Source organism: Neofelis nebulosa, chromosome 18 (assembly GCF_028018385.1).
Source record: "Neofelis nebulosa isolate mNeoNeb1 chromosome 18, mNeoNeb1.pri, whole genome shotgun sequence".
Taxonomy (NCBI): domain Eukaryota; kingdom Metazoa; phylum Chordata; class Mammalia; order Carnivora; family Felidae; genus Neofelis; species Neofelis nebulosa.
In genome coordinates, this window is record NC_080799.1 from 42,998,177 (window position 1) to 43,023,541 (window position 25,365).

The 25,365-nt window shown below is 63.2% G+C and overlaps 3 protein-coding genes and 1 long non-coding RNA gene across 8 annotated transcripts; 3 read left to right on the forward strand and 1 right to left on the reverse strand.

Annotated features, from left to right (window-relative positions):
* Positions 1–276: 276 nt before the first annotated feature.
* On the forward strand, positions 277–5,437 carry LOC131501639 (serine protease 27-like). Its single transcript, XM_058711951.1, has 5 exons — positions 277–441; positions 884–1,046; positions 1,606–1,883; positions 3,468–3,634; positions 4,796–5,437. The coding sequence occupies exons 1-5, from the start codon at positions 321–323 to the stop codon at positions 5,063–5,065; spliced, it is 999 nt and encodes a 332-aa protein (XP_058567934.1). The 5' UTR covers positions 277–320; the 3' UTR covers positions 5,066–5,437.
* Positions 5,438–8,628: 3,191 nt separating this feature from the next.
* LOC131501637 (testisin-like) lies at positions 8,629–13,055 on the forward strand. 5 transcript variants are annotated; one of them, XM_058711945.1, is made up of 6 exons: positions 8,629–8,730; positions 8,876–8,989; positions 9,197–9,365; positions 9,878–10,161; positions 12,299–12,453; positions 12,725–13,055. In XM_058711945.1, exons 1-6 carry the CDS (start codon positions 8,664–8,666, stop codon positions 12,959–12,961), a joined length of 1,026 nt encoding a protein of 341 aa, XP_058567928.1. In that variant the 5' UTR covers positions 8,629–8,663; the 3' UTR covers positions 12,962–13,055. The 5 variants fall into 5 exon arrangements, with proteins under 5 accessions (XP_058567928.1, XP_058567927.1, XP_058567929.1 ...); XM_058711944.1 differs by having other exon boundaries at positions 8,649–8,730; positions 8,846–8,989; XM_058711946.1 differs by lacking the exon at positions 8,876–8,989 and adding an exon at positions 8,846–8,875 and having other exon boundaries at positions 8,649–8,730.
* Positions 13,056–17,661: 4,606 nt separating this feature from the next.
* LOC131501647 (uncharacterized) lies at positions 17,662–23,682 on the reverse strand. Its single transcript, XR_009256846.1, has 2 exons — positions 23,573–23,682; positions 17,662–18,288 (listed from the first exon to the last, which is right to left on the reverse strand). It is a non-coding gene; the product is annotated as an uncharacterized LOC131501647 (long non-coding RNA).
* Positions 22,104–24,154, forward strand: ZG16B (zymogen granule protein 16B). Its single transcript, XM_058711961.1, has 4 exons — positions 22,104–22,531; positions 22,612–22,691; positions 22,910–23,015; positions 23,671–24,154. Exons 2-4 carry the CDS (start codon positions 22,640–22,642, stop codon positions 24,020–24,022), a joined length of 510 nt encoding a protein of 169 aa, XP_058567944.1. The 5' UTR covers positions 22,104–22,531; positions 22,612–22,639; the 3' UTR covers positions 24,023–24,154.
* The last annotated feature ends 1,211 nt before the right edge of the window (positions 24,155–25,365 follow it).

Below are 25,365 nucleotides of genomic sequence, written 5' to 3' on the forward strand. Positions count from 1 at the left end.
GTGTGACGCGGGGGACACAGGCCAGAACACGGGAAGCGGTGCCAGCCCCGTAAGTGGTGGCGTGGTTGGTGCCGCGAGGCCAGTGCGGCCAGGGCGGGGGAGGGAAGGTCCCGAGCGTCTGGCCGAAGACGTGGCGGAGGCCAAGGACCCTGTGCCCAGGAGCAGTGCGGAGCCGAGCCCCAAGGGCAAGGCGTGGAGGAGTCAGCCACACCCCAGGACAAGCCCAGAACCTGGGCTTGGCTGCGGCCATCTTCTCTCCCCGAGTGTCTGAGGACTCTGACCCCAAGAGCCAGCCGCGGAAGTGGTGGCTGGGACATACCATGTCGCCGGCCCTCGCCGCCAGCCTGCTCTCCCTCCTCTCCGTGGCTCTGCAGGGGAGCCCCCCTGCTCTCCCACCCAACTTCTCCCTGGTGAACGCCAGCGTGACAGGCCTGGATTCAGGTAGGACGAATATCGGGGTGCCGAGAGGAGGGGCAGGTGCAGCCGATGTGTGATCCCCGCCCCGCGCCTTATAGCCTGTGCGGGGCAGGTCCTCCAAGGAGCCCAGACGCGGGGAGGGGGAGGGGGAGGGGACCCTCATTCAGCCACCCCAGACCTCAGCGTCCGCCCGCACTGAGCCGCGTTCGGACTGTCCCAGGAGCCGAGCGTGGCTAAGCCATTTAGGGCCCCAGCTCCTGCTTCCCCAGCTCAGCTGCGGGGCACCGCCCCGAGTCCTCCCCTGGAGCACGGGGTCCTACGGCACAAAGAATCGCACCTCGTGTGGCCTGAGGAGAAGGGACCGGGTGCCAACCCCTGAGCAGCAGGGATACATGAGGGCGGGTCTGCAGGGCCAGGGGAGCCCAGAGGGGACCACGCATAAGTGGCCCATGGACTCACCCCGCAGTGTGCGGACGCCCACACGTGTCAGGCCGCATCGTGTCGGGGCAGAATGCCCAGCCGGGCCAGTGGCCGTGGCAGGTCAGCCTGAGGGAGCACGGACAGCACGTGTGCGGGGGCTCCCTGATCACCGAGGCCTGGGTGCTGACTGCAGCCCACTGCTTCGATCAGTGAGTATCTTCGGGGGGGCACAGGCGTGTGCCGGGGTGGCCGGGACCTGCCCTTCCCCTCCCTTCTCCGTGTGATCCACAGCCTTCTGCCCATCTGGAGACAGGCGGAGGAGGGTCGTCACTTACCCACCCAGGATGGTCCCTGTCCTCAAGGCTGGCCACTGGCGGGGAGCGGGGGGGAGGGAGGGAGGAGACAGACCGTCCGGCCCTCCCATCGTCCACCCGCCAAGAAATGATTCGCTTCCCAGAAACCAAAGGCCCCCACACGGAAACATCCCTTGAGAGGCCAAGGCCTCAAGTGCACCGCTCACTAGCTGGGCAGCATTTGGGCAGGTGACCACCTCCTGGGCCTGGGGTACAGTCGCCGGAGGGGGGCGTGGGTGTCCGGCAGGGGTGGTCCCAGGATTGGGCGGGGCACTTCTCATTTCTGGCACGCGCACAGCTCGCAAAGCCGTCTATCTGTAGCATCAGGACCCTCAACTCAAGATCGTCCCCGGTCCCCGCCCATGGGACCCTGGCACAGCCCTCACCCCCCCCACCCCGACTCTCCCATCTCCAGGAAGCAGCCCCTGTCCGCCTACTTCGTGCTGCTGGGTTCCATCTCCTCCTACCCCCAGGCCGGGGAGCCCCAGGAGCTCCGCGCGGTGGCCCAGTTCATCAAGCACCCCGAGTACTGGGAGGAGAACAACAGAGCCGACGTCGCCCTGGTGCGGCTGGCCGCACCTGTCACCTTCACTGACCTCATCCTTCCAGTCTGCCTCCCCAAACCCGGAGACTCTCTGGGTCACGGCACCTGGTGTTGGGTCACCGGCTGGGGGAACGTCGCCACAAATCTACGTAAGGACACCCTGAGCGTGTGGCAGGTGTTGGGTGGGGACCAATGCTGACGGGGCCTAGGGCCTCCCCCCTCCCCAGGGCTGGCCGCACCCGTCACCACACTCATACAGGACGAACGTGGAGCCGGCACACGGCAGAGGGGAGCCACTGACATGCTGCCATGAATGAGCAGCCTGCCGCCCCAGACCCTCCGTCAGGCTCCCCGGTCTCCCCTCCCAGCACCCCGTAACCAAAGGACTAACGCCAGGCCCCGGCAGAGCTCTGGAATGCTGGCCCAGGCCGGGGCCCGGAACATTCTGCCTGCCCAGTGCCGATGTCCCTTATATGCCTGCAGAATTTACACACGACCCCTGCCCTCGTGGCATGGGACCCAGGGCCTGCTCTCCTGGCCTCAGTCCTGGCTGGGTGACCTCCACCAGCCCCGCTGGGCTGTGGCTTCCCCCCCTTGGACAAGTAGAGCTTCCAGGGCTAACCTCACGGGGTTAACGTGAGGGATACACGGAGTGATGCATTTCGGGAGCTCCCGGCAGGGCCGGGCAAGAGCGAATTCTCGATACGCGGTGGGCCAGCAGCCATCACCACCGTCAGCGCCATGCTGTAATGTCACCTTGTCCTTGGCCGCCATAACAGACTACCACAAACCGGGGGGGGGGGGGCGGTGGTTAAAACAACAGAAATGTTGTTCTCTCACAGTTCAGGAGGCCACGGTCTGACGTCAAGATGCTGGCAGGGCCGGGCTTCCTCTGAAGGCTCCAGGGAAGGAGCCTTCCCGCTCCTTCCAGCTTCTGGTGGTTCCGGGACATGCTTGGGGTTCCTTGGCTCATGGCCACATCCCTCGGGGACCCGCCTCCACCTTCCCACGGCCTCTGCTCTGTGTGCTCTCCTTTTCTGTCTCACCTTGATCCCGCATGACTTCATCTCAACCGATCGATCTGCAAAGCCCTTATTTCCACAGAAGGTCACCTTCTGAGGTGCTGTGCGGACACGAATTTTAAGTTTATTTATGTATCGAGAGACAGAGCAGAAGAGCGTGCCTAAGTGGGGGAGAGGCAGAGAGAGAGAGAGAGAGGGAGAGAGAGCATCCCAAGCAGGCTCCGCACCGTCCCCACGAGATCGTGACCTGACCCGAGGTCGAGTCGGGCGCTCGACCTGCTGAGCCACCCAGGTGCCCCAGACATGAATTTTTCAGAGGCCACACTCAACCCGCTTTTGACCTGAGCGTTGGGGGGCCAAGAAGAGAAGGGTCATTTGGTGGAAGCGACTTGACCACACTCTCTGGCCAGGGTCTCGGCTCTTGCCCCGCACCCCACAGTGCGTCCAGCTTACCCCGCTGCCCGGGCCCGGGGAGGGAGGCCAACGCCGCCGGGGAGGGCTCCCCACCCCTGACATGCGCTGCCAGAGGGAGGGGGGCAAGGGGGGCAGCGGCTCTTCCTGCCAGGCTTTCCCGGACACAAACGCAGGTCCCCGCTCCTCGAGAAGCAGAAGAGTGACAGGCAGAAATGACAAGCAGTGGCTGAGAGCCAGGAGGCGGTCACCTCCCTTCTGAGCTCTGCTCTGCTCCCCTCCCCCCCCCCGGCCCCGCAGCGCTCCCTCCACCGTTCACCCTGCAGGAGCTGTACCTGCCCCTCATTGACACCCAGACTTGTAACCACTACTATCTGGAGAATTCCGGCACCGTCAGCCCAGGGCCCGTCATCCTCCAGGACATGCTCTGTGCCGGCTTCGAGAGTGGCCAGAAGGACGCGTGCGGGGTGAGCAAGCCACCCCCCTGCGGGGGCCGGGGTCTCCCACTCCCCATCACCCCCGAGGACTCCCAGGGCGGAGGAGGGCAACGTCGTTTGAAATACCAGGGTCGGGCGCCTGGGGGGCTCAGTGGGTTGAGTGTCCGACTCTTGATTTTGGCTCAGGTCATGATCCCAGTCGTGGGATCGAGTCCCGCATCGGGCTCTGCGCTGACATCATGGAACCTGCTTGGGATTCTACCTCTCCCTCTCTCTCTCTCTCTCCTCCCCCCCGCCCCCCACTCCTCCCCTGCTCGTGCTCGTTCTCTCTCTAATACATACATACCGAGGGCAATTTGAAAAGGAAAAAAAAAAAGTTCCTGGACCCGGTCTTGCTTTAAATATCCCACCGATATTATCAGAATGTGAAATACTTGCAAACACACTTAAACAAACCGTGACCGTATTTTCTCTCCCTAAAGCCTTTTCTTTTTGGGCCAGAAATGTCTTTTTTCTCTCCAAAAAAAAATAACACTCGGGGCCTTTGAGCAACTTGTCCTCAGGGGCAACATCGCTTCTGGTCTGGGTTGCTTTGGTCTTTCCTTGTCTGCTTTCATTAATTTTTTTTTTTTTTTTTACTGTTTATTTATTTTGAGAGAGAGAGAGAGCACGAGCACAAGTCGGGGAGGGCAGAGAGAGAGGGGGACACAGAATCCGGGCTCTGAGCTGTCAGTACAGAGCCCCACGCGGGGCTGAAACTCACAAACTGCCAGATCGTGACCTGAGCCAAAGTCGGACGCTTCACCGACTGAGCCACCCAGGCGCCCCCTCCTTGTCTGCTTTTATAAGCAAAACACACTTTATCTCACGTGCCCCCTTAGTATTATCACAGACTTTTTCGTCAAAAACCAAGCAACTTTGTTAGCGACACAGAAGTGCTCCTCAGAGCCCCTTCTCTGAAATGCAGTTTTATTTAGAGAATATGGTGTTCCATCCGCCAGGGGTTTCACCCCTAATTCCCAGACCTCTGCTGCCTTCCAGAAACACCCAGCCCACCGACCCTCCCTGCACTAGACCTAGCCGGCAGTGTGGAAGGGAGGTTGGTGGGCCTGAGGGGGCCCCTGGGAACTACCTCCCGTGAGCAGCCCAGCCCCTCTGGCCCTACCCTTCTGGACTCCTCTTCCTCTCTAGGGTGACTCCGGAGGGCCTCTGGTCTGCGACATTGGTGGAGTCTGGACCCAGGCAGGCATAGTGAGCTGGGGACATGACTGCGCCCTCCCGAAAAGGCCAGGGGTGTACATCAACGTCAGCATCTACACCGCGTGGATTGTCAACACCATCCAGGGCTCAGCACCGGACGCCAGAAACTCCTCTCCGATCCCTGCCGGGATCTCCTTCCCTGCCATGTTGCTGGTTCTGTATCTGCTGGGGGACACGCTCGTCTCCCTGGGCCTCGCCTGACCGGCCACCCACCCTCTGTCCTCAGGGACCCTCTCTGGCCTCTGTCCCTCAGGAAGCCACCCCCTACCCACATCTCCCCGACTTCAGACCCCATGGCCCGTGGCCCGGCCCCACCTTTCAAGCATCCCCCATGGGCTTCGAGCTTCCCTTGCCCGCCCTGCCAGCCTGTGAGCCTCTGGGGACAGAGCCCGGTCTCCCCACTCCTCACCCACCAGTCACATCTGAGTCCCAGGGTGCACCCACGCCCGGGGGCTCCTGTGGTGGGTCTCTGGGGCTCTCGGAACTGGGGTTCGCAGCGCCCCCCCCCCCGTGCTGGGTTGGTGCCTTTGCAGGCCTGTCGATGTGAGAGGCAATAAAGACAAGCCGGCAGAAGGATGGGTGACCTGCCCCGTGCCTCATGGCCCCAGAAGGATATATTTTAATGCACTTCCTGTTTGTGGGAGCTTTACCCCCAGGGTGTCACCACAAGCTCACGGCAGCCCTCAGAGGTCCGCGTTACTAATGTTCCCACTTTTCTCAGACAGGGAAACCGAGGACTTCAAGCTCCAGGGCTTGCCCAAGCCCACTCGCTCTCGCAGCCCCGTCCCCAGGCTCAGTGGGGTCATGGCAGGGCTGGGGGTGCATCCACATCACCCCAAGTATGAACATCAGAGCCAGGCTGAGCTCTCTGCCCGGCTCTCGCCCTCCTTCCCCAGCCTGTCTCTCCAGGGGCCACGTGTGAGCCGGCAGCTGGAGGAGGCGACACAGGGCTGGGACCTGAGGCCGGGGTGCGAGTGACCGGACGCCCCCGCAGTTTACAACCAGGGCAGGGGATGGGAGGAGACGAGCGCAGGCTGGACCCCTTTCAGCGGGACCCTCCGCCTCCGTCCCGGGCGTCCCCACCCCGGCCCACGGGCAGCCGAGGGGTCACCTCCGGCAGGGGCTCCCTCCCCACAGGCAGCATGCTGAGAACCCTTCCCCCTCTGGCCCCCCCACCCCGCCCCTCCAGGGCTTCCTCCGCAGCATCCCCTGTCCTTGCTGCCGAGCTCCTCCGAACCTCGCAGCCCCCTCTGGAGCCTTCTCTGGACGCACAGGGCCTGTATGTCTCCGTCAGGGTTGTCTCCCGATGGCCAGAGAGCCAGGGAGGTACTCCCAGCCCCAGCCCCGGGGCCCAGCCGGGATGGCCACAGCTGGGTGGGATGCGGGAGCTGTGGCCAAGGATGGCCCCGAGCCCCGAGCCCCGAGCCCCAGGCAGAAGAGTGGGCCTCCCGCCTGGCAGCCGGCCCTGGGGGAACGGAGCCCGAGCTGGATCCCCAGTAGCATCCGGCATCCACGCCAGAGCCACGGGCTCACCCCCGAGGTCATCGCTGTGCTCCCCACGCACCCACGGCCGCGTGCCAGCTGGAACAGCGTGCCGGGTGGCCCGCCAGGGGCGAGTGCGAGCCCCTCCTGCACGTGTGACCACAGACGTGGACTCCGGCTGCCGCCGCCCGCCTTCTCCAGGCTGCTTCTGGGGCCGGCGCCTGGGGGAGTGGGGGGGAGGCGAGGCAGCAAGGATAGGGAGAAGGAGAGGACGACAGGGACCTCCAGGACCCCCCTGGGCTTTGCACACCCTGCCTCTGTATCCCAAAGGGCAGACATCCCTCACGGAGCGTGGAGGGGCCACTCCCGGGCCACTGGCCTCCCCCTGGCACCCCCCCCCCACCCCTGCAGCACTCCTCCTGGGCCAGGAGACCCGGAGGTCCCTCTAGGACGGCGACAACAGGGACCCTCTCCACCCTGGGAGAGGCTCCGCCAACCTGCATCCCCTCTTCTCCGTCTACCTTGTCTCCTTCCACCCTTCCCTTTACTGCTCCATCACCCCTTAGGTTCCACAGACACCAAGCCTGCCCCTCATGGGCCCGGGAGGCAGCCAATGGGCAGATGCACACGCGACAAAGCAGATGGCCGTGGATGCTTCAAAGGGCTGGGAAGGAAGTGCGGCTTGTAGTGAAACAGCCCTCCAAGGGGGAGGAGGCAGCAAGCTCGCTGTAGACGGGAAGCCAGCAGAGAAAGCTTCGCTGAGGGGTGACGTTAGCACCGAGCCCGGCCGTGAGGGAGCCTGCCGTGCACCTCTCTGGGACCTGGGACAGGAGTCTGCAGGGAGAGGCGACCCCAGGCTGGAGCCAGCCCAGGGTTCGCTAGGGGAGGGGACCGGCAAGGGGTGGGGCTGTCGCGCACTGGGAGAGCCGGGATGGTTCTGGCAAGACCTGGGGCCGCAGCCATCCCTCGGGGTGCAGTGGACAAGGGACTGCCTGGGGTCCCTGTAAGGCGCCAGAAGGCAGTCGCCGGCCCTGTGACTCGGGCCATGTGCCACACTTGGCCCCAACCGCAGGGAGCTCCCAGGAGATTGGCCAGTTACAAGTGCTGTGGTGCCAAGGGCCACAGAGGGGAACCGTTTAGGGAACTCCGCCCCCGTGCCAGGGACCCGGTCCCGTTCTGTCCCTGAGCCCATCTGCTGGAGCCCATGCCCGCAGCCCCCACTCTGCAGCTGACTTGCGGGAGAAACCCCAGTGTGTGAAGTCAAGGAGGCGTGCCGACAGGCCAGCTTCACCCTCTGGAGGAGGTTTCGTGTCACCCAGCACCCCGGGTGTCACCAGCGTCTCTCTCAGGGTGCCCTGGATCCAGGACACCGCGGGGAACCCTCTCTCCTGTGCCACCTGCTCCTGATCCCTTGGGCGCTCACCACCCAGGCCCAGCTGAGCGTGTTGTGGGGCCAGGCCCCGGAGCAGGGCTCCCACAGGGGGGACACCTAGTCCAGGCCGGCTCCCCTGACTGGAGGGACCCCAGAAGCCAGTGCTGGGAAACTCATCATTTTGTGAATCCCACCACACCCCTGATAGTGCTTAGGACACAGACAGGGGCACCAGGAAGGCACAGCCTCCCAGAACCTCGCTTAGGAGAGTCACTGGTCACAGGGACACTGGGAGATAGACAGCCTAGGGGTGTCTCTCTCATTTGGGCCATTTTGTTCCCCCAAGGACCTGGGCAGGAAAGAAAGTTTGTGAAAGGGGTTTCAACTTCCAAGATTTAAATTGGAGGAGGTGGGGAAGGGGGGAGAGAAGGAGGTGGGGAGGAGGAGGAGAGGAAGGGGGGGGCGGGAGCCTGCCACCAGGGGGCAGCCAGGCTTGGCAGGGACTAGCCTGCCTGTGGGCTCAGGTGGGGAAGAGACCCGAGACCATCACTTCCCCGAGTCTTCTCCAAGAAGGGAAAACACGAATCTTCTCTTCCTGGCTCTGCCCAATACCGCCAGGCCCCCAGCGGGCGCTCGGTGAGGACTTGCTCTCACGGGGGTCCTGGTGGGGACCGGCCTTGGCCCTTCCCCGAAGAAGCGCTGGGTGGAGGAAGGGGGGCAACGAGCCGGGCAGCCGGGATCCCAGGGCTGCAGACAAGAACCGTTTGGGGGCACGGTGTGGTTGGGGTACCCAGCTCGAAACCCTCGGACCCGGACCGGTCCCGGTCCCTCTGGGGGCGGGGGGGGGGGGTGGAGCAGCGTCGCGGGCGTTCCCTGCCCCTCCCCCCCGGGGGCGCCCCGAGCGGGCGGAAGCAGAGGGGGCGCCGCGAGGCGGCAGAGGCGGCCATGGGCGCGCGCGTCCGGGCGCTGCTGCTGGCGCAGCTGTTGGTGCGAGCGGGGCTCCGGGGACAGGGTGAGCTGAGGCGGGGGCTGCGGGCCGCCCCAGGGGTGGTGGGGGACGGCCGGGGCGCGTGCAGACCGCGGGGAGCTCACCTGGCCGCCCGCCATCCCCCCGCCGGGCCCCCCAGGCGTTCAGGATCTGGACCAGCTGTTTCCAGGTAAGGCGCCCGGGACGCGCGCCTCCCCGCGCAGGGCACCTGAGCCGGAGCGCAAGGGGCGCCTCATCTTGTCCTCTCCCCGCCCGGGTTTCGAGAACTCGTCGTTGCTCACGTGTAACTGCCGGGCCCCGGGGGGGGGTGGGGGGGGTGGGAGGGGCGGCGCCCGCGCGCCACGTGGGGAGGGGCGCGAGGTCCCCCGGTCCCTGGGCGGCGCGGCCCCGACGCGCGCGTTTTCCCAGGGGCCCCTCGCGTTGGCTCGCGCGGGCCGGTGGGGCGGCCGGGGTCGTGCGGCTCAGCCGCGTGCCCGTCCGTCCGTCCCAGGGCCCTGCGGCCGCCGAACCGTTTCGACGACGCGCGTGGTGGGCGGCAAGGACTCGGAGCTGGGGCGCTGGCCGTGGCGGGGCAGTCTGCGCTTGTGGGGCGCCCACCACTGCGGCGCCAGCCTGCTCCACCGCCGCTGGGTGCTGTCGGCCGCGCACTGCTTTGAAAAGTGAGTCGGGGGGCGGGCGGCCCTCCGAACCGGGGTTGGGGGACCGCGTCCTCCGGGCCTGACGCGTGCGGATTCAGCTCTCTTAATGCTCCCGAGCCCCGGGCCCCGCTGCAGCCACGTGAGAAAACCCTGTTCCGTCTTTTCCAGAACGTTCTTTACAGCATTCCCGTGCCCTTTTGTGTCGTGTTCTTTTCTGTCTTCTCCCCGAATGGCAGCACCAGCCGCCCCCTCCTCATCCCACCTCCCGCGGTGCAGGTGCACCACGGGGCGGACCGAGGTGGGCGAGCTCTGGGCACAGAGCCTGGCCTGCGGCAACAGTGGTGACAGGAAGTGTCTGGTCCCGAGCATCGATTCATTCCTTTTTTAGGACGGCTGTGGGAGGCGGCCCCCTGGCTGGGGTGACCACACCTCAGGCGGAGGCAGGCTGCTGCCCCCAGGCCCTAAGACCTCAGGTGGGCTCAGGGCCCCTCCCTCCTGTAAAGACCCCTGACCGCCCGCTCCTCCCCTGCCAGGCACACGGATCCCTTTGAGTGGTCCGTGCAGTTTGGCGAGCTGTCTGCCTCACCGTCCATCTGGAATCTGGAGGCCTACCACAACCGATACCAGGTGGAGGAGATCATTTTGAACCCCATGTATCTGGGGGCTTCATCCTCTGACATCGCCCTGCTGAAGCTGTCCTCCTCTGTCACCTACAATAAGTACATCCACCCCGTCTGTGTTGCGGCCTCTTCCTCTGAGTTCCAGAACCAGACTGACTGCTGGGTGATGGGCTGGGGGCACATCGGAGAAGATCAAGGTGAGGCTGGGGGCAGGTGGGGGGTGGGGCAGGGGGGCTGCGGGCTCCGCCGTCTGTTCCGTCCACAGCGGCTTCGGCAGCCCCCACCTGGGTCTCTGTGCAGCTGGGTCCCTCCTGGGGGCTGCCCAGCAGTGCCTGCCCCCCGCCCCCCCCAGCCGTGCCAGGGCAGGACCTCCTGTCCCCACACCCCGTTCCCTCTGCCTTCCAGAGACTGTGAGCCCGAAGCCACAGTGAGAGGGAGGCCAGCTGGGCCCAGGCCCGCGCTCCGCACCCAGCCTGCAAGGGCGTCGGGGTTGGCGGAGGTCGCGTTAGAAAGGCCTCAGTGGTTATGTGTGCGTTCTTTCCGCTCAGCACGGGTGCCCACCCAGCCCCCAGCCATCCCGCCTCCCCGCTTTGGCTCTTCCATACCTTCTGCACCTACCTGCCTTGCCACCCTGTCTCCTTGCCTGGAGTCCTGAGCCCGTTGTCCGTCTTTTCAACGTCAAAGCATCTCCTTTCTCTGACTCCCCACTAAATGTGTGGGGGGCGTCCTTGGGCCAGCATGAAGCGTCACCCGTGCACCTCTGCCCCGAGGTGCCCTGGGTCCTGAGCGCCACACACAGGGCCTGGCTCCTATGCCTGGGCGGCCCCCTATGCTCCTCCCTGGCCTGGCCCCTTCCGGCAGCACCCCTCCCTCAGCAGCGATGGCAGAGAAGGCTCCTCGAGGGCGTGCCGCGTGCCGGCACTGTTCTAGGCTCTGGACCCTGAGGACCGAGCAGGGTGAGGTCTCTCTTCTGGGCCTTACCTGCGAATGAGGCGGGGCCATTTTTATACCTGCTTTATCGATGAGGAAAGGGAGAGACGTACAGAAGTGGCCGTAAGGTCCCAGAAGGAGTCAGTGGAGAAGCCGGGGCTCACTGGCCGAGAGAACAACGTGTCCTCGAGGTCACACATCGGGGATTGGCAGGGCGGAGAGAGAAACCCGCGCCGGTCCTGCCTTCCTTTAGAGTTGGGGTCCTGTCCCTTCCCTACAGTTCCCTTCCAGGGGGACTGGAGCGAGTGTCCCCCTGCTCCCTCTGCTCCCCCTGCAGATCTCTCCTGGCCCAAAGGGCTGAGTGGGTGTGAACCAAGGGACTCAGCCACCAGACTCCCTGGCCAAGGTAGTCAGGGCCGGCCCCAGGCTCCCGCCTCCTTCTAGAAGGTAGGAGGTGACTCTGGCCGCCACCCCCCTTGCCTGCTGGGAGGCTTAGCTCTCCCTCCTTCCGGCTGGGAGACCCCAGGCCAGGCATCTCCTCCCCCTGTGCCTGGGCCTCCTCATCTGCAGAACAAGGTGAAACGGTTCCCAGCACAGAGGGTGGTTCTGAAATTTTTTTTTTTTTCAACGTTTTTTATTTATTTTTGGGACAGAGAGAGACAGAGCATGAACGGGGGAGGGGCAGAGAGAGAGGGAGACACAGAATCGGAAACAGGCTCCAGGCTCCGAGCCGTCGGCCCAGAGCCCGACGCGGGGCTCGAACTCACGGACCGCGAGATCGTGACCTGAGCTGAAGTCGGACGCTTAACCGACTGCGCCACCCAGGCGCCCCAGAAATTTAAAGAGGTTCCTACCTGAGGGCTCAGTAGAGTGCCTGGCGGACCGGAGGCTCCACCTACACGTTAACCGTGGTATCCTCGTGACGTCCTCGGACGGATCAGCCGGTGGCTCGGGCCCACGCTGAGGAATCGGACAGATCTGGGTTCACGACGGGCTCTGACGCTTCCCCGGCGCTTTGCTGGGGGTGGGAGGGGCAGCCCTCCCCGCCGAGTCTTTCCTTCCCTGAGAGTGGGTCCCCATCAGGCTGCGCCCTAGGAGGGCCACGGGGGCCCCAAGAAAGGCCTGACGGGCAGCTGAGCACAGTGACCGTAACCCGGCTCGCCTGTGTCGGCCCCTCCCCACCGGCTCGGGGGCCGCTTGCCATCCGCACGCGCCCGCAGGGAAGCCGGGCCTCGGCGATGAGCTGCGGCAGCGAGTCCGTCCCCCACGACGTGCCGGGTGCTGCTGGCCCCAGGGACCCTCGTCCCTCCCCCCTCCCCCGTGGCCTGTGCCATCTGTCCCAAGCAGATGGCAGAAGAGAGGCTCAGGGTGCCGTCTTCCTTTGTCCCCTCGACCCCTGGGCAGTGCTGCCAGCCCCCTACCTCCTCCAGGAAGTACAGGTCGGCATCATCGACACCACCATGTGTAACTACCTGTACACACAGCCCCTGGTCCGCTACGACATCTGGGGGGACACGGTGTGCGCCGGCGATTCCCAAGGAGGCAAGGATTCCTGCTTCGTGAGTGTCCCTCTCCACCCCAGCCCCAAGCCCGAGGGCGGCCCGCGCCTCATTTGGTCCGTGTGTCAATCCCAGAGGGTAGAGACCAGTGCCCCACTTCGCAGAGGCAGAAACTGAGGCTTGTTGACTTCCTGGGTGGGGGGGAGGATGTGCACCCGGTCTGCCCGGCTCCAAGCCCCTCCTGCTGTCCCTCCTGTCTCCACTGGCCCTCGGGAGCCCCCCCCCCGCCCCCACTCCCCGCCAAGCCTGGCTCACCCGCGCCGCTCCCCAGGGTGACTCCGGTGGCCCCTTGGCCTGCGAAAAGAGAGGTGTGTGGATTCAGGTTGGCATCGTGAGCTGGGGATCGGGCTGCGGTAGCCCCAACCGGCCCGGGGTCTACACCAACATCAGTAGGCACTTCAACTGGATCCGGATGCTGGTGGCCCGCGGCAGCACTCACAGGCCGGAGCCCTCTCGGCTGCTCCTGCCCCTCGCTGTGCTCTGGGCCGGGCTCCCGCAGCCGGCCTGAGCCCAACGGAGTCCTGAGAGCTGGGGCCATCTGCTGAGCCAGGCCCCGTCCCCCACCTTGTCCCTTTTCTAACAAACTCCTTAGCGTGTTGGAATCGATGCCTCGCAGAGCATTCTGTGGCCCCGGGTGGCTCCCTGGACACCCTCACGGTCCCCCCGGGATCCAGTCCTTCACTCCTAAATCTCGCTCCAGCTGTCTGTGCCACTCGGGTTTGGGTGACGAACCACGGAGCCCTCTCTGGTTGGTTCAATCAGAAAGATAGTTTATGGGAGGACGTTAGTCACCCCCGGGTCGCTGGGGGCCAGGAAGACCGGAGCGGGGTGCAGCGGGGGGAGCATCCCGAGCCCCCCGGTGCTCATGCCGGTGCGACCCTCCACCCAGACGCCAGACGCTCCCGGCCCTACCTCTGTCCCCGAAAGGCCGACCCGGGACCAGGACTGGGGTGCGGGAAGTTTACTTGGGAGGTGACGCCGGGAGGCCCCAGTGAGGAGCAGGGAAACCGAGGCAGGGAGGGAAGCAGCCCGATGACGTTTGCCCAAATGAGGGGGTTCCCGCCGAGGGCAGCGGAGGCAGAGTCCTGCTGGAGTGGAGAACCCGCAGGGACACGGCTCGGCCTCCCCTCAAAGCAAACCCCCTTGCTCACCCGACATCCCGGGAGGAAGGCTGGAAGGGGGCCCTGGTTCCCCCAATAGGGAGAGTGGGCGCACCAGACCGAAGTCTTCCCACCAGGCGGAGAGGCCCCCCTCCCCTCCCTGTCGATTCACTCGGGGTCACCACGGCCTCTGATGGGTCTCCCTGTTTCTTTTTCCTCCCTCCCTCCCTCCCTCCATCGCAGCGGGAGGGGTTCGAGTCCACAGGCGGCAAGGCAAGCAGACGCTGGAAACTCACTGTGGCTCCCCGCTGCTCCTGGGCCCGTGGCCAGGCTGGGCCCCCCACCCCTGCAGGGACCTGGCCGTCTCCCGCCACCCCTCACCCCTCCACTCACACTGTTATGTGGCACCCGTGAGACCAGCTCTTGTCTGCCTCGGGGTCCTTGCAGATGCTGTTCCCTTTGTCTAGAATGTTCCCTCCTTTGCCTGGTGGCTGCCTGCTCTTCCTCCGGACCTCCCTTGTGACGTCGCCCCTTCTGCTCTGTCACCCTGCTCGTCACGCCCCTTACGGTCCTTCGTGCCACCTCTCAGTGTGTCGCTAGGAGCTTTGCGGTCCTTCAGTGGGCGGTCCTAAAGCCTGTGGTGGCCCAGCAACGACGGTGCAGCCACGCGCCTTCGTGGTGGAGACACTCCGTGACCCCCCCGGGAATCAGTGACAGGCTCCGGGAGGTCTGGCCATGGCCGCCCGCCTCCCCGTCCTGCGGTGCAGGTGATGCTGGACGGGTCCGGGCCGGGGTGGGAGTGAGCCCTGGGGGACCGTCCACGCTGGGCCCCGGGGTCACCACGGGGCAGCTCTGGGTCCCCGGTTCACTCCACAGAGTCCAGTGCCCTCACTCTCCTGAGATGGTGTGTGGGCAAGTGACGTTTCCTCAGGCTTACGGAAGAGACTCCACAGATGCAGACTCAGGCCACCTGCTTCCAACCGAACCGCTGTTCCTGCGCCGCCTTTTAAGGACAGACGTCAGGGCCGCCGCTTGCGACCGTGCAACGGTGCCGGGATTCTGGAGCGCGGCGCTCGCAGGAGGTGCCGCGGGGTCTCCGAGATCTGAGAAAGAGTTATTTAGGTTTTTGAACTCTAGACCCAGCGAACAAGTGAGGAGGGGCAGCACGACGTCCTTCTCGGACAGGAAGGCTCCCCGGTGGTCGCCTGCCTTCCTCCCCGAGGAACGTACCTGTCGTGGCCAAGAACACAGGGCCCCTGCTCGTCTGCATCCCCGTCTCTGGAAACTGAGGATGTCACTTTCGTGGTGAAAGACACTGCAGATGAGCCAAGGACGGGACATGGGGAGGTCATCCCGGATGGCCCAGGTGGGACCGGTGTCATCACAAGTTCCTTAAACCGGAAGGGGTCAGGAGAGAGAGTGCAGTGAGGCCACGTGAGGAGATTGTGCGACAGAAGGGACGCGAGAAAGACTTAAGAGGTGGAAGGCAGTGGAAATGGGGCATGGAAGTCACGTGTCTTCGTCCTGGAAAGCGACGAAGGACAATCAGGAGCGCCAGGGGTGAGGGCAGCAAACCCAAGGTCCCAAATCAGCCGGTGTGTGCTCCAGCTCGTAGCCGCGCGGCGGCTGGAGGTGGCGTTTGTCTCGCGGCCACTCTGTGCCCGGCGGCGGGGGTGAGGACGGCACCCAGTGCCTTCACACCTGCGCTCCCCTCCACACCGCCGGGGGAGTGAACCGGGCTAGTGAGTGAAGCAGTGAGGACAACGCCAGGCATCGGCTGTCATCGTCGTCACCTGTCACCACCAGCCTCCTCCCCATCAGCACCGGGTGGCCCGAGGACGCCAGCTCCCAGCCTGAGAGGCCCCGGCGTGAGACCCTGGCCACGGGCCTCCTCCGCGCCACGTGCCCCGCAGCTGTGGCTTCTCACGCGTTGTCCACGGACTCTTGTTTCCAAAGGCTGTTAATAGACGTTGCTTGTAAAGCGATCTCGTGCCCACAGACTTCTGGGAGAGTGAACTTTGCTTGTCGTAGGACCTTTCTAGGACTCTGGTGGGGGTCAAATGCATCAGAAATCTGTAAGAGGGTGTGGGAGAGGCAGGAGAGAAGCATCAAAGGAAAAGACTTCCAAAGGGAAGGGCTGGAGAAGGCGCAAGGCCTTAGGACACGTCTACACAGCTGAATGCCCTGCGGCCGGTAAGGAGCGCCTAGAGCCGTTAACGTTGTCCAGGGCCGGACCCTCCTTCACACCTGACCCTTCCTAGTGTCATAGAAACCGGTGAGCTCGGAACCCAACCTTGAAAAGCTAAACCATTAGATTGATTCACACGCTTGCGGAGCTGACTTGACGCACGCAGTTTTTAGCAGTTATCCTAATAAAAAGAAGCTTCATTCTGGAGTCCGGGCCTCATTCCCGCTCGAGTATGAGGACCTTCGCCTAACTGCATTTTTGTTTGCGGGCTCATATTTTGCAACTCCGGCCATACTCCCTGCCGCAAGAGCGGGGCTCCTGACAGGCTCACCCGGTGAAGCGTCTGACTCTTGATTTTGGCTCAGGTCATGATCTCATGGTTCGTGGGTTCGAACCCCGGGTCCAGCTCTGCACTGACAGCATGGAGCCTGCTTGGGATTCTCTCTCCCTTTCTGCTCCTCCCCCTTGGATGCCGCCCCCCCCCCCCCAAGTAAATAAATAAACATTAAAGAAAGAAAGAAACCTGCACGAGGATGTGCAGTGGGCAGTGTTCCCCTCGACTGGGGAGATTCACCAGAGACGTGTGAGAAGCTGCCCCGTGTCTCTGGGCCCAGCTGGGTCCGGGCAGTCCCGCCCTCCGCCCCCTCCTGTAGGATCCCCGGATCAGGTGGCTTCTGGTCTTTCAGCTCCTGTCTCCGCCGTGTGCCCTCTCGGCCACAAGGGGGCACCTGGCGAGCTGCGGCCGCCCCGTCCACACCGCCTGGCGCTCCCTGCAGGGGAGGGAAGGGCACCGAGTGCTGCTTCCTCGTCGGATGTTTGCTCACCGAGCAGGCCCACGGAAATGCAGGGGACCTCAGGTGCCTGAAACACAGTTTGCACACACTTGTTTCCGTGGGAGGAGGACCCCGGCCCCCTGCCTCCCGTTGCCGTGCGCCCCATTCCGTGTCCAGCCTGAGCAGCCTCTGTGTCGGACCCCTCCTCTCCGTCCCCAGGAAGTCTGTCCCTGCCCCGTCTGAAGGCCAGGTGCAAAGCCTCGCACGCAGGGCATCTGCCCACAGAGCAGGCTGGTTTCCTGTGCAGGAGCCGCGGTCGGTCGGGAGATTGAAGATGTGTCACACGCTGCCCGGGGCTGCTGGTTCCCGCCTGACAAATGCCGCTGCCGGGACGGCCGTTTACCGTCACGGGCCAAGTGGCTCTGTGATTACGGAACCAGACTTGTTTGTGGAAAGAGCTCTGGGGCGCTTGAGTGGCTCAGTCCGTTAAGCGTCCGACTCTTGATTGCGGCTCCGGCCGTGACCTCGTGGTTGCTGAGTTCGAGCCCTGCATCAGCCGTGTTCGGGCAGAGCCTGCCTGGGATTTTCTCTCCCTCTCTCTGCCCCTTCCCCGCTATCTCTCTCTCTGAAATAAATACGTGAGGTTAAAAAAAAATAAAACAGCACCTCCATGTAAATCTTTATAAATCTCGGTGCACCCTCCTAATCATTTCTTAGGCTGACTTTTCCATGGGTGCTTCGGTCACACGGGCTTCCTGTTTTCAAAGGTTTCTAAACCACGATAAAGACTCCAACACAGTAAGAGGGGCCTATTTCCTACAGTGTTTTTGACACTGAGGCTTCCACTTCTATGGCCTTGGTAAGCTTATAGGTTTAAAAAAAAAAAAATCCCAGTTTTTAAAATTGTTATCATTTTTTGGGGCGCCTGGGTGGCGCAGTCGGTTAAGTGTCCGACTTCAGCCAGGTCACGATCTTGCGGTCCGTGAGTTCGAGCCCCGCGTCAGGCTCTGGGCTGATGGCTCGGAGCCTGGAGCCTGTTTCCGATTCTGTGTCTCCCTCTCTCTCTGCCCCTCCCCCGTTCATGCTCTGTCTCTCTCTGTCCCCCCAAAAAAATAAATAAATAAATAAATAAATAAAACGTTGAAAAAAAATGTTATCATTTTGTTTTTGTAGGAGCGGTCCAGTCTTTCCCAAAGAAATCAAAGCCATACAAAGGACAGGGGAGAAATCGAAAAAGGTCCTAAACCCCATCCTCTGGAAATAGCCGTTTTTCTGATTGAACACTGTTCCAGAAGTCTGTTTGGAAAGGCAGGTTCAAGGGCAGGCAGGAGGAAGCATAGGTAGGGTGGGGCCGGGCGGGGACCTGGACACACACGTGCCTGCTCCCCCCAGACACCTCCAGACTCCAGAGAACGGCAAGATGTTTACAAAGAGAATAATTCTCTGAGAGAGTTGCGCCCCAGCTCTACGGCAGGGGCCTCTCACCGGAGAGAGGCAGGTGGGGTTGGGTGGATGGGGGCCAGGGTCTCAGGGGGCCTGGGGGTGGGGTTCTGGCCACTTGCACGTGGGGGGCAGTGGGTCTGGGGTTCAGGAGAGGCTCCCAGGTAGGCCTCAGGCTGACCGGTTGATGCCCTGTAACGGGTTAGATTGTGGCCCCCCAAAAGGATATGTCCGCTCAGGACAACTGATGTGACCGTATCGGGAATGGGGCCTTTCTTTGCAGACGTGATCAAGGTAATCTTGGGATTATCTTGGGTAGAAAGCAGTTTAAGAGCTGTCCTCTCAGGAGAGAGAAAAAGAGAAGTCACACATGGGGGAACGGCACCCGTGGGGCGGGGGGAGAGATGAGCTCCGGGGGTGCAGCTAGGAGCCGAGAGGCGCCCGCCACCAACTGGGAGAAGCAGGGAACGTTCTGCAGAGACTTCGGGCTGCGCGCGGCGGCCAGCAGATGCCTGGATGCCGGACCCCGGCCTCCGGCGCCAGGACAGGATCCGTTTCTGTTGTCTTGAGCCACCAGACGTGGTCATTTGTTAGGACACTCGGGAAGCCGGTGTTGTCCCTCCCAATTTTGTTCCTCACGTCCTCCTCAGTCCAAAGGTTGTTAACTTTTGTAACTTTGACACGATGGTGCAAAAACAATAACATGGTAATTGGCCGAGTGTGAGTGCGTCAGGTGTCGGCTGTGAAACTCTTTCAACTTTGTAACAGGCTCCAGTATGTGCGTAGTAAAATGTTGGGGAGAATGTCTGCTGACTTTATACTTGGAAGACTCTAGCTTGCCTGGGTCCACTCGGACCCCCTGCCCTTGGTGGAGAGCCATGGTCTTGGGAAGCTCCGAGCCCTCCCATGGGTGCGGTGTCGATGGCGTCCGCTCGCTATCGGGAGGTGGCCCCCCAGCCCAGAGACGCCCCCACGGGGCTCCCGCCCTCGGCAGCCCACACAGGGAGGGCTTGACCATCCTTGGGAAGGAGACGAGCGCGTGATTCAAAAAGCAGTTCGATGTGGCCCCGGCACCTGATACCGAAAGGGACAGGGGGCGCCATCTGACCCAGTCCTCAGGAACACAAACCGATTGCTGAGACCTGCACACTGTCCTCTTCTGCCTCACGACGTCATGCAGGGGCATCCGTTAGGGGCCCGTCCACAGAGCAAGAGACGGAGGCTCGGAGTGGTAGCACACAGGCAGCAGAGAGCAGGCTCAGAACGTGGGCAGGTCGGAAGCTCGGGAAGCAGCGACGTCCCGGGGCCGGCAGCGTGTGCTGAGCCCACAAGGTCAGCGGTGCCATCAGCGGGAAGGGCCCCGGGAAGGAGGTCAGGAGAGCAGTGGGGGAGGGGTGCCAGCCCCAGGTAGCCCCAGGTAGATGCCGACCAGGGCTGTGGACTGCGTGTGCGTGTCCCCATTCACGTGCAGAAGCCTTCACCCTCAGCGCGATGGCCCTTGGAGGCGAGGCCCGAGGGAGGTGACGTGCTGTTTGTCACAGCAGCCGCAGCCGACCGATACACCGGGTCACGCACATGTGTGCCAGGACGGCCTCGGGGAATCGGAACCTGGATGTCCTGCCCCCCCCTAGAGTTGACGCTTGGGGATGGTCCGTCTTTTTCTCTGCACTCGCACTAGTGCGATCTTAATCCCATAAAAGATGAGACAAACGTGCTCTCGGGTGTCCCGGCGTTCCACTAAAACCGCTCAGCTTTTCCGGGCAGAGTGGAGAAAAATGCTCAGCTCGGAGCGTGGCATCAGCGGGCATTGGGGCCTTCTCGTCCTCTGTGCCTCAGGCTGCGGGCACAGAGCGGCGTCCCCCAGCCCCGCACCAGAGGGCCGGGAGATCGGACTCAACCTCCCACTCCCACCCCTGCTGAAAGAAGTCCCCGTGTCCGGCTCCTGGCAGGCTGAGGTCACTGCCTTGCAAATGCCCCCACCCCCAGGGACAAAGGGCGTGTTTCAGTCTCCCCAGGGCGGCGCTGGGCAGGTAGCTGAGGGGGCAGGGCTGACCTTCTGAAAGACGTGTGCACGAGTGTGTGTGTGTGTGTGTGTGTGTGTGTGTGTGTGTGTGTGTGTGCGGGCCGTGTGCAAACCCCGGTGCGTGGGGAGGACGCATCCCTATGCGAGCGCACGTTCACGCACTCTGAACACGCACCTCGCGTGCGTTTTCGGGCCCGTGCTGTCACCCCCGTTGTCTGGGCAGCGGCCGGCTCTTCTCCCAGCCCCCACCCCAGGTGGTGCCTCCCGGAGTTCCGGTCCACGCGGAGCCTCCTCTGGGAGCGAAGCCCAGCCAGCCTGGCACGTGAACTGGCAGCAAAACCTTCAACAGCGCCCAGCGGCTGTGGCAGGATCGGAACAGAGTCCCCTTTGTGTGGCCGCCAGGCCTTTCCTCCAGAGCTGTGCCTGCCGGGTGCCCGGGCCTATTGCGCCCCCGGCCCCCCCCCTCCCCCGGCAGGTTCTGGGGGCCTGTGGACGGGCTCGCTGCCCGTGCCCTCCACCCCACGCCTGCCCGGTCTGTGGGCCTGACTGCCCCTGGGAGCGGCGAGAGCATTGGGAGGACGGGTTGGGGAGCCCTTACCTCCCAACCTGAGTCAGCAGGGGCCTGAGCCCCAAGGGGCCTCCCGAGGGAGACGGGTGCAGGGCCGCAAGGAAGGGCCAAGGCCAGAGCAGAGAGGGGCTCTGAAGGCGGGTTGTGAATGGCTGTGGACGAGGCTGCCTCTGCTCCAGGGCGGGCAACGGGGACCCACCCGAAATCGGCTGACTTTGTGGGTGAAGGGCCCGAGATCGCACGTGTTAGGTTTTCCGGGTCACAAAGTCTCTGTCGCAACTGCTCGGCTCTGCTGCTGTGGGGTGACAGCAGCCCCAGACGATACACAAATGAATGGCCTTGGCTGTGTGCTCCTAACGTTATCTGCGGGCAACGGCACTGGAATGCCGTAGAATTTTCGCGTGCTACTCTTCGTTTCAATGGTTTTCTAAGCATTTAAAAACGTAGAAAGTGCTCTTGCTCATGGGTCGCGCTAAAACAGGCGGGGCGGGGGTGCTGGATGGGGCCTGCGGGCCTCAGTCCTCGAACCCCTGGCCCAGACACCTGCTGTACTTGCGGGAGGTGCCGGGTAGACGGGGCCCCGCCCCCACCCTCCAGCACCGCCATCCCAGCGATCCCAGTGAGGTGAGCGGCCCTTCCAGAGCGGGTCAGCGCACACGCGAGGCCATTCTTTGCACCCCTTTTCTTGTGACCTACTGGGGCCTTCCCCAACACCCTGCTTTCTACCAAGCCTGGTTCCTGGGGCCGAGGAGCAGTGCCGCGGGAGCGGCCCCATTCCTTCTTCGTGCCCGTGTAGAACTCCACCGCTGACGACACCGTCCCGTCTGTGATTCGTCACCAAAGGCACCAGCGTGTTTTTCCTGATATTCTGCAATTTCAAAGGAGGCGGCCAAGAACCACCCCGTACGCCTGGCGGTACGCGTGAGTCTTTGGGCCCCTGCACAGACATCAGATGGCACAATCGTGGCACTCGGGTGACGGGAGGTCCCCGGACGGGATGCCGGGAAGCAGGGAAGCCGAGATTTGGACGCCGTGTGGCTCCAGTGCCCCCTCCCGAGTTGATGACCGCGACCCGGTGGTTTTTCTCGAAGGGTGGAGGCCCTGACAGCCTCAGCTCCAACCCGTCACAGGGAGCCTGGACCGGTGGCAGCAGCAGGGGCCTCAGAACCCCAGCCCCGGACAAGTACCGTCACCTCCCGGATAAGCCTGACCCCGGCCTGACCCCAGCGGCCGTCGGGGGCACTGGCCTAGAGAACCGCCCTCTCCCCGATCCGTGCCTGAGTCCTTCACCTCTGCCGTCCGGTCCGCCCGAGGCCCCTTGAGGCCAGCCCGTCCCAGCCACACACGTTCCCTCTACAAAGCCAACACTGGCGCTGTTTGCCAGGTGACAGGCCGTGGAGGGCCAGCCCCTGGGGTCTCTCCCACCTGGCACCAGGCACACAGCCCAGCTCTCCGAGGGTCACAGGGAGCTCAGCCTGAGCTCAGGGAAGCCCAGGGGACCGCAGGCTCCACGCGGGCCTGGATAAGGTCCTGAGCCGGGTTGTGCACCACGCAGGGACCCCCGGGCCCCAGGGAGCTTCTGTGGGTTTCCAGATGGCAGCTCCCCCATGGGGTGGACACCTTTCTGGCCCAGCTGGGGAGGGCTCTCAGCAAAGCGCCCCACGTCTGAAGTGCAGCTCTAGTCTACGTGCTGGGGAGAGAGACCCAGAAGCGACAGACAAAACCTGTCACTGCCCCGTCTTGTTTGTGTAGGCCACGGGGCCGAGACAATAAACACAGCGTGTCCGGAAGGCTCCTGCAGAATGGCTCTGGGATTCCCCCAGGAAGAGCCCCCACCGCCCAGCTCCTTCTTCCCCCCTGGTGGCCCTTGTTCCTTCCTTCTGGACGGGGGCCCACAGGGACGGGGAGGGTATATAGGGCCAGGCGGAGTGTCCAGGAGCAAGACTCTGCAGGACCGGGACTGGGCCACAGGACTCTCCCCGCCAGGTAAGGCTGTGTTTGCGCCCCACGACGGGGCCTGGCCGGGCCGGACGGGGCCCCTCTCCGAGTCCTTCTCTTCTCTCCAGGAGCCTTGGGACTCACCTTCCAGAAGCCATGCTGCTGAGGCTGACACTCGCCCTCCTGTGGAGCACCTGCTGGGCAACACGTAAGTCTGGCGGGTGTGCGCCCTCTGGTCACAGCGGCCACCCTCGCCTGCGCGCTCCGGGAGGCCCCGGGTCTGGGCCTGGCCCTGACCGCAGACTGACTCTAGTGTCAGGACCCTGCCGTGTCCCTGCACCGCGGCACCCGGTCCGGGGCAGGGATAAGCCACATATTAGCGTCTGGGTTTTTCCTCTCCCTGACCCCGTCCCTTCATCCATCTAGAGATGTACGGGAGGGGAGGAGGCCAATACTTCAGCACACCCAGAGACCATGAATATGAAATCACCGGAATCCGGGTGGCCGTAGGTTCCTTGGGCATACTGAAGAGGTGAGTAGGAGCAGGGCCACGAAGCCCTATCACCACGGCCTCAGGACCCTGGGGAGAGGGCTTAGCACCTCTTCCCCTTGTGCCTTCGCTGGGTCTGCACGCACAGTACTGGGGAGGGCAGCCAGCCCCGTAGGGGACAGAGTGTGGGCAGGGCAGGGGGGAGGAGGCGTGGGGGGTCAGGGACGCCCCGATGGGCAGAGCTAGTGGAACTCTCCCAGGGGAGTGAGGGAGTCACCTGCTTCTCTGACCTGTGACCTGGTCTGCTCAGTATCTGGGGCTCAGAAGGTGCAAGCTGGGCCCGGGGACAGCTCCCCACTGTGAGCAGTGACAGCAGGGGGCACCGCCCCAGTGGCACTGTGTTCCAAGCTCCCCTTACCAACGGTCTCAGGGACTTCCCCCCCCCCCCCCGAACCACTCCCACTTTGCAGGTAAGGACACAGGCCCAGAGAGGCCGGGTGATGAGCCCAAGATCACAGAGCCCGAAAGCATCAGGGCAGGGGTCTGAGACCGGGACCTCTGTGTCAGGAGCCCAAATCCACGTGCGTGGGGACACGTACCTGTAGGGACAGGGCTGCTGTCCTTGCCAGGCGATAGAGCACCTGGGGAGTGCTGATTCAGCCTAGGTCTGGCCCTCCAACGCTTCCCTGTCTCCCAGCATCCAGGTGCGATATGGACCCTCCTGGACCACCGTGTCTGGTTGTCCGTCATCTGGAACTCCACAGGAATTCATCCTCTATCCGGGAGAGCACATCGTAGGGATAACTGGCTCCTACAAAATGTATCTCTGGTCCCTGAACCTATACACAGATATAGGGCGCTATGCCACATTCGGGAAGGACAATGGTGTGAACTTTGTCGCCTACCCCGACCAGTTCGAGAAAGTGCTCACAGGAATCTGTGGCCAGTGCAAGCTTTTAGGCATCACGGGCCTCTGCTTTGCATGGGATTATCCTCTAGAGTTCTGGGACACGATCCAGCAAAACAACAGTACCTCATCATATAAATGAGTGTTCCTGGGTCTCAGGGATGGGGCTTGGGTCAACCTGGGTCAACGTGGCTCATGCTGGGCTGACGGCACTGAGGTAGCTGAGTCTGGACCCCAAATTTCAATCCACGAATAAATAAAGCTTCTGCAAGAATGGTGCCTCCAGGTGTGGTCCTTGGGTCCCGGGGTGTGACCAAAGCTTTCCGAGCTGGTGGGGGGATGAGGCCTCCGGGCCGGGGGTGCGAGGTGAGGACAGAGGTGGTTCTGACATCCCAGGCCCTGGTGATTCTGCCGAGAACGAAGGCCCTACCTGTGCAGCCCTTGGACTTCAAAGATCCTCAGTCTCGGAGGAGTCTGGGCTCCAAGGACGCCCCCAACCCCGTCCCTACCCGAGGCCCATCCAGCTGGCCTCCGATGGCCCGAGTTCAATTCCAGTTTTCTCTGAGTGCACACCGGGCCTCAGGGAAGTCAGTCATTCACTCATTCGGCACACATTGGCCAAGGCCTCATCCATGCTGGGCTCCCCCGGCCACTCAGGGGTAAGAGAAGGAGAGGGGCGCCTGGGTGGCTCAGTCAGTTGAGCGACAGACTTCAGCTCAGGTCATGATCTCACGGTTCATGAGTTCAAGTCCCTCATCGGGCTCTGTGCTGATGGCTCAGAGCCCGGAGCTGCTTCAGATTCTGTGTCTCCCTCTCTTCCCCTCCCCCACTTACTCTCTCTCTCTCTCACTCAAAAATAAACGTTTTTTTTTTTAAAAGAGGAGAGACTTGGTGTCTCCGGCTAAAGGGTCCCCTGTGGGGGGACAGAGGCAGAAACAGGTGGTGGCAGTGGTTGTGGCATCTGTGCTTGTGGGGACACACGCAGAACCTCGTGCATAGGCACCTGCCTAGGGGCTGAGTGATGGGGGTGTGCTTCCGGGAAGCCCTCCCGAAGGAGGCAACATCTGAGCCCAGAGGCTGAGTGAGGCCCGGCCCCGTAGAGACAAGGGGAGCAGGCGGTCCAGGCTGAGGGACCAGCACGGGCAAGGGCCAGGGCCAGAGACAGCTGAAGACAGTGTTCCCCGTGACCTTGCTATATCGATCACCGTTGTCCAGATATCTTGAAATTGACACCCCTCACTGCTTGAAAATTGTGGCTGTTTTCAGTCTTGCCATTTAATCTGTCGGCAGTGAGAGCACAGGTATTGACCGAACCCCGCACATTGACAGTACGCACACATTTTGACAAGCATCGGGGGTGACTTTGCAGGACACTCTTCCGGCTGCGTGGAAAAGCCACGGTAGGGGCGGGGGGCCTTCCCTTCCCACCCCGGCCCCTGCTCCATGCCGCCCAGGGGCGGTCCCGTTGCATAGTTAATTGCTTGC